Source organism: Gorilla gorilla, chromosome 2 (assembly GCF_029281585.2).
Source record: "Gorilla gorilla gorilla isolate KB3781 chromosome 2, NHGRI_mGorGor1-v2.1_pri, whole genome shotgun sequence".
Classification (NCBI taxonomy): Eukaryota; Metazoa; Chordata; class Mammalia; order Primates; family Hominidae; genus Gorilla; species Gorilla gorilla.
Genome location: NC_086017.1, coordinates 132,080,064 through 132,095,067, shown reverse-complemented (window position 1 = coordinate 132,095,067; position 15,004 = coordinate 132,080,064). Strand labels below are relative to the sequence as shown.

Below are 15,004 nucleotides of genomic sequence, written 5' to 3'. Positions count from 1 at the left end.
GGATTGCTTGAGCCCGGGAGTTTGAGGCTACAGTGAGCCATGATCATGCCACTGCACTCTAGCCTGGGCAAAAGGGCAAGACCCTGTCTCTAAAAAGTAAAAAAATGAAAAATAATAAAAATAAAATGGTTCTTATCTGTTAAATAATGATATGTAACAGGCAATTCAAGATTTTGTGTTTCCTATGTTTTTAATAAAATTTAAGGTTACTAGAAGCTAAAAATTCCAATTGATATATAATTCTGTATATAAAGTATGCCAAAGTAAGGTGTGTTTAATAAGAGAAAAAAATTATAAGAGGAAAAAAAGTCTTTTATTGAGAAAAATTAACTTTTTCTAATTCAAAGGTTATCTAAAGGGAGTGTCAAAATGTGGATTTAGGAAGGAAATAGAAACAAGATAGAAAGGAACTGTAAATAGTAGAGACAGAAAGAGATGTAAGGAGAGTTATAGATGTAAAGATAAGAGAATAATTTTGCATGAGATAGTCTTGCATGGTAAATCTTTTTCCTAGAGTGATATAACTGGTTACTTAAGAAGAAAGAGGAAGTATAGAGTGAGGCAGGGTGTCTCAGTAATCCATAGATGGTCTGAATAAATCATGATAAGGTTCACGAATGGTAACTTATGAAGGAAATTCTGGGTGTGATTAAGCTGGCTATAATTATAAGAAATTATTTGTGACAGTCTTTCTAAAGAATAAACTTTGATGTTAAAATACACTGATACAAAGTTTAAAAATTTGGTCACCTATGTTAAAACAACAAAGGTTTCCTTTCTTTTCTTTTCTTTTCTTTTCTTCTTTTCTTTTCTGAGACACAGTCTCACTCTATCGCCCAGGTTGGAGTGCAGCGGCATGATCTCGGCTCACTGGAACTTCCACCTTTCAGGTTCAAGCGATTCTTCTGCCTCAGCCTCCCGAGTAGCTGGGATTACAGATGTGTGCCACCTCACCCAGCTGATTTTTGTATTTTTAGTAGAGACAGGGGTTTCACCATGTTGGCCAGGCTGGTCTTGAACTCCTGACCTCAGGCCATCCACTGCCTCAGCCTCCCAAAGTGTTGGGATTACAGGCATGAGCCACTGCACCCAGCCAACAAAGGTTTAATTGCTTTTAGTAAGATTGCAAGAAGTTTTGATTTTTAATTCTGAAATGTGTTTAACAACCATCCTCTGAATTACAAACAAATTTCTATTTCTGTCACATTTCTTCCTGAGAACTACCTAGTTTCTCTGGTTTTACTTTTATCCTGAAGGTCCAGAAAAGCAATGTTTTACTCGGTATAACTTGATTGAGTACTCTTGGCTTTTCTTTATGTGTCTGAATTATTTTATGTAACCAGAACTTCATATGCTCTTGCTAAGAACCACATATTCCTTGCTCAAGGAATATATGAGCCTAGGAAACACAGATTCTGTGTTTTACCAAGGAAACTTCCTGTACTTCATGCTGTCCTTGTTGGGTTTTGACTACTTCAGAAAACTGAACTTTACAAGGGTTAAGGTTTTTACATCCATGTAACTTTCTGTATTGCTTTTGAAATCTTCTGATTTTTACTCTTACTTTGGTTGAATAAGTAACTATTATTTAGCAGTGAACACCATTCTATTAAAGAAAGTAGTTTTTGAAATTTTTAACATCTTTGGCAGGTCTCTCCAGGACCCAAATCTTAAGTTAAGCCTTTTGGCCTAAAATTAATTTTACAATTTTCCACATAGGCCCCCTGAAGAGCCTCAAAGGGTTTATCTCTCATCTTGTACAGATATTAAATGATTAGGTTTATTTGGTAAATAATACAGGAAGTGCTGTCAAATTATGGATGGTGTTTAACTTCCCTTAAGTTATATTTGTGGCTTTATTAAAAAGTGTAAAATTGCATAAAATTCTGATATGCCAAGATATATGCCATAATAATGATTATTATGTTAAATGATTGTATGCCACCAAAATATCTAAATTGCCTTGTCAATTGGAAATTCTCATCATATCTTTGGCTATGATTGTTCTGGGTTTTTGTCATCCACAGTTATTGTTTTAAATTCTCTAGAAGTATTTGCAATGGGCTATAGTCCAAAATTGCTAATCAAAATAAAGAAAAAAAATTTTTTTGAAACAGTCTTACTCTGTTCCCCAGGCTGGAGTACAGTCGTGCAATCATAGATTGCTGCAGCTTCCATCTCCTGGGCTCAAGCTTGATCCTCCTACCTCAGCCTCTGGAGTAGCTAAGACTACAGGCATGTACCACTACACCCAGATAATTTTTTTGACTTTTAGTAGAGACAGATCTTGCTATGTTGTGCAGGCTGGTCTTGAAATCCTGAGCTCAAGCTATTCTCCCACACAGCCTCCCAAAGTGCTGGGATTACAGGTGTGAGCCACTGCACCTGGCCAACCAAACAGAATTATTTAAATGAAATTAAGTAATTGATAAGGATAATGTTTTTGTTGCTTAAATGTTTTGTTTTCCAAATTCAAGGAAATTTTCTGACATAAGCTATCTATAGCTTGCAATATTTTGGTAAAGTATCCTCTATTGAACAAAGGTGGAAGCGTTTGCTTTTTCTCCCTACTTGATTCCTTAAAATTCAGAAGCTATAAATGAATATTCTTATTTTTATTTATATAAGTTAAATAAAAATCTTATCTCTCTTGAAAGCAGGATACAATTGGGAACATTGGTTATATTACCAAGGTATGTACTGAAATGTTATATGTAAAAATGTGCCTAAAATGCTTGTCTTCAAGAGTTCCTAGTTTTACAGTGAGTAAGTAAAAACTATCACTTCCTGGTAGGCCCAAGAACCTTAAGACTATAAGTAAAATCTAATGCCTGACTTGGTCTGGCCATCTAGCTTCAAGAGGTTCTAATAGCTGAGATTTCTTATATGATCAATGTGGAGAGGAAAAGTTATGCTTCTAAGAAAAGCAAAATTGTATCTGTTATTAGATTGTAACATTGTGCATTGCCCTAAAGTCCTTGTTATTTGGCTACAGACTGGACTAGATTCTGAATTCTCCTAAGATCCTCTAACATTTGGTTATAACTAAATCCTGATGGAGTCCCCTAGCCCTCTTTCCCCAGTCCAGACTAGGGATGCTCTCGGGACATTCAGGGGATTTCCCCTTTTAAAATCTAACCAACTAGGTGAATTAAAATATCAGAATTGGACACAAACCGTACCCATAGGATACTATAGTCTCCTTGTCTCAAAGAAGTTGATGTTGTCTCTTCTTTTGTAAAAGCCACAATGAAAATAGTAATGGGGCCCCCCTCACTGTCTGTGTTCCACACTCTAATGGGGCTCTCCTCAATTCACATCACAAGAAGTCTAGCAAACTATGCAGTTCTTTTTCTATCCTCACCTCCCCTTACCATGACCCAATATAACTTGCTTAATTCTGCCACTTTACTTATCTTTCCTGATGTCAGGTCTGCCCAACAGGCAGAACTGCATGCTCTTACTAGACATGTCTTTTAGCCAAAGGTAAAACGGCCAATTATTTATACAGATGGCAAGCATGTCTTGGGATAGCTCACAACTTTAGTATCTGTGTGAAATATATCCACAATACCATATTGGAAAACCATTTCGTGCCTTCATGGACCACTTCACATTACCAAAAAGTCCCTTTGAGGCATGGCAACAATATTTTTTTCAGCTCCCTGTCTCTCAAGGATATCGGTATGTACTAGTTACAGTTTACATGTTTTAGCATTGCACTGAAGCCTTCTCTTGTCAACAGGCCACAGCCATGGCAGTAGCTAAGGCCCTGTTGGAAAATTTATACCAACCTGAGAAGTCTCTCAAGGGCTTCATAATGCATGAGGAACTCATTTTACAGGGCAAATTATTGAAAACATTTGTATAATTTGGCCTATTTATCAACATCTCCATTGTGCTTACCACCTCTAGTCCTCTGGACTGGTGAAACAGACCAAGGGAATAATAAAAGCCCAACTGGCAAAGATTTGTGGTGTGGCATTTAGCCTGCCATGGCCCAAGGCCCTTTCTTTAGTCCTCCTTAACCCTGGCATGCTTTCAATGTTCCTTCGTAGAGTTCTAAATTCATCTAGGTGGTCAGGGTAGCCAACACATTTGTGGTAGTCTCTAATCTTTACTGATCCCCTTCCAATTAGGACTCCTCATTGGCAGTCATTTCTGCTTGTCCCATTGGCCTCTGTACAGCTCCTGGGAAAGAATTTTGTACAAATCTGCCAGGTCCATATTTCCGTCTCCCAAAAAGGGTGAAATAATATTAGTGTTATCTCACCAGGAGATCTGGCCTCAGAAATGGCTTTTACCCTAATTCTCATCTCTCGAGTTGGCCTCACTAACAGTGCTCACCCTCCTCTCCACGAGCTACCAATTGTGCCCCGAGAGTCCTGGGGCACAATCCAACATCAATGATAATCCCAGAGATTACAGCTGGGGATGTACTCAAGGATGTGATTTACATGGAGAATAATCCTCTAATGAAGGAGCTAGATTAGGAAGGTTTCTGGGGTCCTGGTTTGGACTAGGTTCTGCTTGAGATGGATATATGGTCAGAAACCTTTCCGGCACTGTCAATAGAGTTAAAGTACATCTCCTAGCTTTTGACAAGTGAAAAGTTCCATCCTCATTACCACGTTGCTAAAAAAAAAAAGATTTTTATATATGGCTTGAAAGTGAATAGGAATGGTTACATTGCATTTATGCTTTATAGAACATTATTAGAAATTGTCCTAACATCTCTACCAACGTGCAGAAATTTATATACACACAGACCACACATTCTCAATTTCTATTGCTCACACATCTTCTTCCTCAAGGCTTTTCATAGGAGGCATTTTCCTAAGCTCAGCTGTTGGTCTTCTGTTTTTCTTCCTACATTCTTTCACTATTCATTTTTGTAACTCCAAAAAACACTTATATTCTGATGATTCATAAATATTGTAAGACAGTTTCTCTCTTCTTCTGTTCTCTAAACAACTCTACTCTCTCATAATCAGACTTACCTTTCTCTCTTTCCAAAAACTGCTATTACTATGCATGAAACCATGACTATTTAGCTTAAAAATTAATACATTATTTATACTCTGAACCATACAACTCAGCACTTAATTAAGGTCTTTCATTACTTAAACTTAACAAGTCATAATAATCTCACTCATCTGACCAGATTTTATGCAATTTGACATCAGAGATTAGTTTAATACTTTATCTGTATGCTCAACAAGTTCTTGTAGTACTGGGGCCATAGAATGATTCAATAATTATTTGACAATTAAAAACGTAAGTAAATTGTCTGTCCTAGTAACTTTGGAAATAAAGTGCTACATTGATTATTATTTAATATCAATTTATCCCATCTTTTAAATGTGAGACTAAATAATTTAAAGTAAGTTAATACATATAATAGTGGAACTCACAACATATATATTTTTATAGTTTAAGAAGTATGCTCACTTAACCTTCCAGTAGTCATGTGGAGACCATATTACTATTCTCTTTCTACAAACGATAAATAAAACTAATAAATGTAAAGTGACTTGCCCAAGGTCACCTAGCTAGTAAGTGGCAGAGCTAAATCATAACCTCACATATTCTGTCCCCAAGTCCAGTGCTCTTTCTCTTATATCTGCATATTCTGTCTTAAAAATATAGTAATGTATATACACATACTATGTTGTTGTAACATGACTCATATTTCCTTTTTTATGTTTTCACTTTTCTCACTTTTTAGATTTATTTATTTATTTATCTATTTATTTGTTTGAGATGGAATCTCATTATGTTGCCCAGGCCAGTCTTGAACTCCTGGACTCAAACGATCTGCCTGCCTTGGCCTCTCAAAGTGCTGGGATTACAGGCATGAGTCACCACACCTGGCCACATCATTAAAATATTTCATCATTATTAGATTTCATTATACAGATTGCATATAAGTTTAGACTAGTTGTTATGTTTACAAAAAGTCTTTATATTCAGTATAATAAAAATATATAAGCATTTCTCCTCCCAAAGTCCCTTCTGACTATTCTCAAAATTTTAAAAAGTCATTAACCACACATCTGCATTACTAGAGTAATCAGAGGTGCTGCAGTTGCATCTGAAGCAAAGCCAGATGTGAAACAGATGCAGCACCACCACAGTTACAGATTACTGATATCAGGTAAGTGCTTTAACTTTGATTGGCTTTGGGATGGAATTGATGGAGCTGGTCTGAGAGAGGCTATTAAGAGACCTCAGCTTCCCCAAGTGATTTCACCCTGGACCCTTATCAGACCCTCCCAGCTCAGCTTCCACCATCTAATCAAAGTTTAAAGCACTTACCTGATATTAGAACCTGAAATGCCAGCATTGCTGTACTACATCTGTGTTATTTCCAGTTTCTCAAGTAGGTACAGTTGCAGAACCTGTTCCAGCACCTGTAGCTCACAGCGTTATACCACAGTAGACATCTGAAAATATTTAACCTTAATTTTGTTAGAAACTTGTCATTTCCAAAATGATTTTCAACATTAATAGTTTCATTTTAGTTACTTACCATTTGGATAGGGCGTTTCACATAAAGTTAGAAATTCAACAATAGGATGATCCATTTCAAGTACTGTAATTGCTTTTCCATGCATGATGGTTAAACTTGGTCTTCTACAAGCTTTGTCATAGGACAGCCCACCAGAGAATATTATGAATGGTTCGCTACATAGGAAAAAACATTAATGAGACTCAGAAGTCCTTTAAAATGACACAAAGTCACAGGACTGAACCTATAAACAACAGGTTTTGTTGCATACCATATAACATGACAGACAGCAAAAAACTTGCCCAGCTCAAAATTTCTCATTCAATAACCTACTATTCTACCATTTCCCACTTTCTAGATGTACATTCTCACATTAAATTTACTAATGGACCAGTCTAAACATGTTGGGGTAGGTTTGGGGAAAGGCTGTGAGCTTGGAGGAAGGTAGATGTGCTCACTGATTCTCAAAAGGACATCTTCACATACTTTACTTGGTTCCCAAACTCTAAATCACTATCATTGGAATATTAGTCTATGTCAGAATATCAGATTAATTAGCTGGCCTAGGGGCCTAAAATCTGTACAAGAGAAAAGACACAAATTGTAATATAAAATGAAATGTGACAGTGGAAAGCTCAGAATGGCAGAGGGTAAAATAAGAATTCTAGATAATGGAGTTTCTGTGAAAAAAGATAAAGATAAAAAGATGGAGAAAGCTAATACGTAAGAGAAGGATAGCTAATCAAAGATAAATTGCCTTTTCTATTTTACTTGTGGCCAGTCTATAGATCAGTATAAACTCCATATATCTTGCTCAACTAATTTTAAACAAGATTTTTGGTCTGTTGCTTTATAAGATATAATTAGATAATAGAGTGGGGTTAAGATTCCTCTAAAACATTATAGCTATCTGAAAATTATGAAGTCGTTTCACAGTTTTTCATTTTTCATTTCTCAAATCAATACTTATATATCTCTAGTGTATGTGTACAAAACAAAAAGTGTGTTAGCAGGAAGTATTTTCAAGAAGTAAGAAGTAAATACCAAATTGAAAATATTCTTTTCTAATTTTTTTAAAGAACTAGAGGCTTTTATTGTATCGAATTATTTGAGAATATAATGCTCATCTACATAATTCACTTACATCCTATTTGCTAAGCTGAAGAATCTACTTGTTTCTAGAAATCGCTCTGTAAGATTTCCTTTTCTCTTCCGTTTTGTACTGTGTGTGGCGCCAAACATTATCAGTGGGACATTTACTAATTTATGCTGGCTATATAACCAAAAAGGGTTTTTTTTTTTAACAAAGCTTCTATACAAACATACATATAAAATGTGTGTATTATTTTCTATTTATAATTCTATCTTAATATTCTGACATAAATATTTGAGTTATAAGCAAAATAAACAAAAATACTCTAACTTATTTTACTTCAGTTGATTTGAGTAATAGTCTTGCACCAGTGATTTGATATGGTAAATGACCAACCTACTAATGGTGCCATTAAAAAGCACATTTGTTATTTCTATAAAATGTATATTTATATTATCAATAAGATTTATCCAGATTTAAAAAGCATTTCTAATATAGTTATTTATGAAATAGTGTGGGGGTTTTTACCTTTTTTTTTGCTCTGTTTTGCAAAAAAAGGCCACGACTTAAGAGAATGTAGTATCTTTTCATAATATTAATAATAATATTAAGCTTAACTACCTACTATTAATATTAATAAAGGCCATACGTATCTATTTTTTTCCTGTGTAAAAGTAGGTGAATTTACTCTCATCCCCTAATACTAATCCAAACATAGGATAAGGAGCAATTTACCCCCCCTTCTTTTTTGTATATACATTGGAAATATGTCCTCTCTAATACTGAAAGGAAGTAAAACCTCTTCTGCTCTAATTACGACTCTGCATCAGAATACTCTGGGTCTGAAGTTAGTTGTTAATATATATGCATTTCTCTATAAACTACTGAGTGATTGAATAAAAAGTTATTTCCTCAGGAAAGTGCTCAGGGAACCACTCATGGTTAACTGTACTAAATATTTAATTATCATCTTTAATCCTCATAAGCAATGTCCTCATTTTATTAATGAGGTTAAATAACAGCTAAGAAGCAACAACCAAAAGAAAATTGAGATCTACCAGACTCCAAAGCCTATGTTTCTAAACACTCCTATATATTGCCTCTAGTAATAAATAGCTACCATTTACAGAGTGCTTACCATGTGGCATATATTGTGCTATGTGTATATATAAAGTAAATTTTGTGTAATCCTCACAACAACCTTGATGAAGAAAGTACTATTAGTCCCATTTTATACATGAAGCATCTGGGATTAATGCAGATTAAACTTGTCCAGGGTCAAGCAGCTAGTGAGTACCAGGACAAAGATTCAAACCCAGACTCAAAAGCCCACATTTTTCATTTTTAGTTTAATGTTTCCCAAACTGTGGAATACAACTTGGTAGTTGTCGAGCAGAAAAAAATTAATTTTGATAATTTGATAATTTGCACTTGCAAAACCATATCTTCTTTCAGGAATTTTGCATTTCATAGCATATGTTAAAAATTCTGAGAAATCATATGGCAAGCAATCCAATTTACTTTTATAGAATTCAAAATTTCTCACATTTATTAGATTACAGATCCTTTTTATTCCATGAATATCATTAGTGATTAAAGGAACACAGTTGTTTGATAATGCTGTATCACACTAAATGTTGTACCAGACTAAACTGTGTCAGGTGTTATTTAATACAAAGATTCTATTAAGGGATACCTATCAGATGGATTCTTATAAAAGAAATAAATGACCATATACTTGAAATGTCCTCATACTTAAAGAAAGCATTAATAAAAAATAACAAATTATGGATACATAACTTGGATGAATCTCAAAGGCATTCTGCTGAGTGAAAGAAGCTAGGCTTAAAAGGTTACATAATATATAACCACTTATATGTAACAGTCTCCAAAAGGCAAAACTACAGTGATGGAGAACAGATCAGTGGTTGCCAAGGGTTAGGAGTTGGGGAGAGGAGTGACTATAAAGGGACAGAAAGGGAGAGTTGTGGGAAATGATGGAAATATTCTTTATTTTTATTGTGGTGATAGTTTTAGAAATCATACATGTGTTTAAAAACATGAAACTGTACACCAAAAGAAAAATAGTTAATTTTACTGTATGTATAATTTGTAAAATACATAAAGAAAACAGCATTAAAAGTTTGTTCCAATGAAGGCAACAAGATTAAACAAGTTGTGTAACATAATATAATAAATATTAAATGCTAACATATATTGAGTATTTATGATATTCTAGGCATCGCATGCAGAATTTTACATGCATTCTTTTATTTAATCCTTATAACATCCCAATGAGATAACTACTATTATTATCTCCATTTAACAGATGGGTATATTGAGGCTTGGAGAACTTAATTATACATAAAGCCTATCAGTAGGCTGCCATAATAGGAACAGATTAAAAGATTAGCAGAAAATAATTTTCTTTAGCTTAAGAGCACCTAATAATTCTAGTGGTAGTCAGTATATTAATCAATATTCCTATCTTGAAGAGGATAAAATTATTAAGCCTAGAGGCCATCTTAGTTGGAGTGTCAGTAAGCAAATTGGTGATTGGGGATAAATGATTCCCATATACATAGCTGCTTATCCCTGGAAATGTAAAGCAAGTCTGTGATTGGCTGGTCTGACATAAAACCGAGAAGAAAACACATCCCTTACATGTGCTACCTATGCAGTCCAGTAAGAGACCCTACTGCTGCAGCTTATATGGTAGAGCTCTTCCTAAGGTTCCTGTTTCTGTGACAGCCATCCTGACTTATAACTGTACAGTTTCTGCCGTGTAATAGTTGGAGCAGGAATATAGCTATATAATTCCACTTCCTAACTGTGGCCCATTTTGCTGTGGCAATAAATTTTAGTATTCTTAACCTCACTGCCCCTCTGCTTTTTAACCTCCTTGTGTGCTAAGCTCCAGAGGTAATAAAGTAGTAATCACAAAAAACAGAAGCAATGTACTAATGTACACAAGTAGGTGGGATGACAGTAATTATCATCAATAATATGATTGTTTCACATTACAAATATGAAGATTAATTTACACATAGTTGTATTATTGACTAGCAAAAAATTAAGAATACTTGAATAATTTTAACAACATGAAATAATGATGACAATAATAATAGTAACTATTAAGAAACCCACTATGTGTCTTCATCAAACTGAGGACATTACAGGCTGTATCCATTACTTCATTTAATTCTCATGAATATCATAGTGAGACAGGTATTGTTGATAAGGAAACTAAACTTTAAGAGAGTTAATTAAACTTTGCAAGGTCACACAACTGTCTTACTTCAAAGCCAATGATTTTAATTATTACTTTGCACTGCCTTAACTTGAGTTTTTGATTTCTAAAAATATGTTCTCTTCACTTTCATCTCTTCCTCCCTTTGCTTGGCAACATCTGATCATCCTTAAAGTCCCATCTCAGGCATTTCCTTGCCAAAGAATTTTCCTGATCTCTCTCTTCATGGTTCTCCTCCCTACTCCCCTCAAGGCTGGGTTAGGTGCTCTTTTTGTGTGCTCCCATAGCATATCTCTATAAAAGTAACTTCCATGTTGTATGGAAATCACTAGTTTATGTCCTTGCCTCTACTGCTAGAATATAACAAATTCAAAAGCAAGCAGTAATCTTATTTCAGAACATCAAACAAATCGCATTTGTTTAGTAATATAGTAATAACTACTAAATAATACTATATACTATATAGTATATTATACTAGCATATATAGTATATTATATATAAGCTAGTAGTATATAGTAATATATACTACTATATACTATATATATAGTAATATATATACTATATAGTATATATATACTATATTATACTATGTATAGTATATAGTAATATATATACTATATTATACTATATATAGTATATTATATTATTACTATATATTACATTATATTATATTATACTACATATTATATTACATTATACTATATAGTATATTATATATCATACTATATAGTATATTATATATATTATACTATATATAATATATATACTATATATAGTATAGTATATAGTATACATATATAGTATATATATAGTATATATTATATATAGTATAATATATATAATATTATACTATATATATATTATACTATAGTATATATATCATACTATATATTATATAGTAATAGCTACTAAACTATAGTAGTAACTACTAAATGTTGTTTTAACTGAATTAAACTGAATACTGTTGAGAATCCAACAGAAATACAAATTTTAAAGACCTCCAAGCAATAAAATAGATGTCATAAAGTCCAGGCATGTATACATTGTCATGGAAGAACCTCTCAGGCATCATATGGATCTATTTGCTCTCATTTTACAAGTTTGGCTTTCAAGTTTCTTAGTCTACAGAAAATCAAAGATTGGATACTAGTAGATAACACAATAAAAATTATAAGAAATCCTCATGGCTCAAAACTGAAGGAAAGAGAAAAGATTTTTAAAAATATATGAAAGTGAAGCAGAATCTGGGCTAGCAAGATGACCAAATAGGAACAGCTCTGGTCTGCAGCTCCCAGCAAGATCAACACAGAAGGAAGTGATTTCTGCATTTCCAACGGAGGTACCTAGCTGATGGAACTGGGAATGATTAGACAGTGGGTGCAGACCACGGAGGGTGAGCAGAAGCAGGGTGGGGCATCACCTCACCCGGGAAGTGCAAGGGGTTGAAGAACTTCCTCCCCTAGCCAAGGGAAGCCATGAGGGACTGTGCTGTGAGGAACAGTGCATTCTGGCCCATATACTACGCTTTTCCCATGGTCTTCACAACCCGCAGACAAGGAGATTCCCTCCAGTGCCTACGTCATCAGGGCCCTGGGTTTAAAGTGCAATACTGGGAAGCCATTTGGGCAGACACCGAGCTAGCTGAAGGAGTTTCTTTTCATACCTCGCTGGCACCTGGAATGCCAGCAAGACAGAACCATTCACTTCCCAGGAAAGGGGGCTGAAGCCAGGGAGCCAAGTGGTCTAGCTCAGTGGATCCCAACCCCACAGAGCATAGCAAGCTAAGATCCACTGGTTTGAAATTCTCGCTGCCAGCACAGCAGTCTGAGGTCGATCTGGGAAGTGCCAGCTTGGTTGGGGGAGGGGCGTCACCATTACTGAGGCTTGAGTAGGTGGTATTGCCCTGACAGTATAAACAAAGCCACCAGGAAGTTCGACCTGGACAGAGCCCACCACAGCTCCACAAAGAGGCTGTAGCCAGAGGGCCTCTCTAGATTCCTCCTCTCTGGGCAGGGCATCTCTGAAAGACAGGCAGCAGCCCCAGTCAGGGCTTATAGATAAAACTCCCATCTCCCTTGGACAGAGCACCTGGTGGAGGGGTGGCTGTGGGCGCAGCTTCAGCCGACTTAAACATTCCTGCCTGCTGACTCTGAAGAGAGCAGCAGATCTCCCAGCACAGTGCTCGAGCTCTACTAAGGGACAGACAGCCTCTTCAAGTGGGCCCTTGACACCCATGCCTCCTGACTGGGAGACACATCCCAGCAGTGATCGACAGACACCTCATACAGGATAGCTCCAGCTGGCATCTGGTGGGTGTCCCTCTAAGATGAAGCTTCCAGAGGAAGGAACAGGCAGCAATCTTTCCTGTTCTGCAGACTCCCATGGTGATACCCAGGCAAACAGGGTCTAGAGTGAACCTTCAGCAAACTCTAGCAAAACTGCAGCAGAGGGGCCTGACTGTTAGAAGGAAAACTGACAAACAGAAAGGAATAGCATCAACATCAACAAAAAGGACATCCACACAAAAACCCCATCCGAAGGTCACCAAGACCAAAGGTAAATAAATCCATGAAGATGAGACAAAAAAGTATAAAAAGGCTGAAACTTCCAAAAACCAGAAAGCCTCTCCTCCAAAGGATCACAACTCCTCGCCAGCAAGGGAACAAAACTGGATGGAGAATGAGTTTGACGAATTGAAAGATGTAGGCTTCAGAGGTGGGCAATAACAAAATCCTCTGAGCTAAAGGAGCATGTTCTAACCCAATGCAAGGAAGCTAAGAACCTTGAAAAAAGGTTATAGGAACTACTAACTAGAATAACCAGTTTAGAGAAGAAGATAAATGACCTTGGAGCTGAAAAACATAGCACATGAAGCATACACAAGTATCAACAGCCAAATTGATAAGTGAAACAAAGGATATCAGAGATTGAATATCAACTTAATGAAATAAAGCATGAAGAAAACATTAGAGAAAAAAGAATGAAAAGGAATGAACAAAGCCTCCAAGAAATATGTAACTATGTGAAAAGACCAAACCTATGTTTGATTGATGTACTTGAAAGTGACAGGGAGAATGGAACAGAGTTGGAAAACACTCTTCAGGATATTATCCAGGAGAACTTCCCCAACCTAGCAAGACAAGCCAACATTCAAATTCAGAAAATAAAGAGAATATCATAAAGATACTCCCAGAGAAGAGCAACCTCAAGACACATAATCGTCAGATTCACTAAAGTTGAGATGAAGGAAAAAATGTTAAGGGCAGCCAGAGAGAAAGGTCGGGTTACCTACAAAGGGAAGCCCATTAGACTAAACCAGTTCTCTCTGCAGAAATCCTACAAGCCATAAAAAAGTTGGGGCCAATATTCAACACTATTAAAGAAAAGAATTTTCAAACCAGAATTTCATATCCAGCCAAACTAAGCTTCATAAGTGAAGGGGAAATAAAATCCTTTACAGACAAGCAAATGCTGAGAGATTTTGCCACCACAAGGCCTGCCTTACAAGAGCTCCTGATGAAAGTACTAAATTTGGAAACAAAAAACTGGTACTAGCCATTGCAAAAACATACCATATTGTAAAGACCATAGACACTATGAAGAAACTGCAACAACTAATGGGCAAAATAACCAGCTAGCGTCATAATGACAGGATCAAATTTACATATAACAATATTAACCTTAACTATAAATGGGCTAAATGCCCCAATTAAAAGACGCAGACTGGCAAATTGGATAAAGAGTCAAGACCCATCAGTGTGCTGTATTAAGGAGACCCATCTTATGTGCAAAGACACACATAGGCTTACAATAAAGGGATGGAGAACTGTTTACCAAGCAAATGGAAAGAAAAAAAAAGCAGGGGTTGCAATCCTAATCTCTGATAAAACAGTCTTAAACAAAGATCAAAAAAGACAAACAAGGGCATTACACAATGGTAAAGGGATCAATGAAAGAAGAAGAGGTAACTATCCTAAATATATATGCAACCAATACAGGAGCACCCAGATTCATAAAGTAAGTTCTTAGAGACCTACAAAAAAACTTAGACTCCCACACAATAATAGTGGGAGACTTCAACTCCCCACTGTCAATATTAGACAGGTCAATGAGACAAAAAATTAACAAGGCTATTCAGGACTTGAACTC

The 15,004-nt window shown here is 35.8% G+C and overlaps 1 protein-coding gene across 4 annotated transcripts in view; it reads right to left on the bottom strand.

Moving 5' to 3' along the window:
* STXBP5L (syntaxin binding protein 5L) overlaps positions 1-15,004 on the bottom strand; it is a 514,817-nt gene that overhangs the window by 195,066 nt on the left and 304,747 nt on the right. For all 4 annotated transcript variants that reach the window (XM_019024729.3, XM_019024728.3, XM_031009718.3 and 1 more), the window contains exon 11: positions 6,533-6,687. In XM_019024729.3, the coding sequence (XP_018880274.1) occupies positions 6,533-6,687 (155 nt within the window). The remainder of the gene's footprint in view (positions 1-6,532; positions 6,688-15,004) is intronic.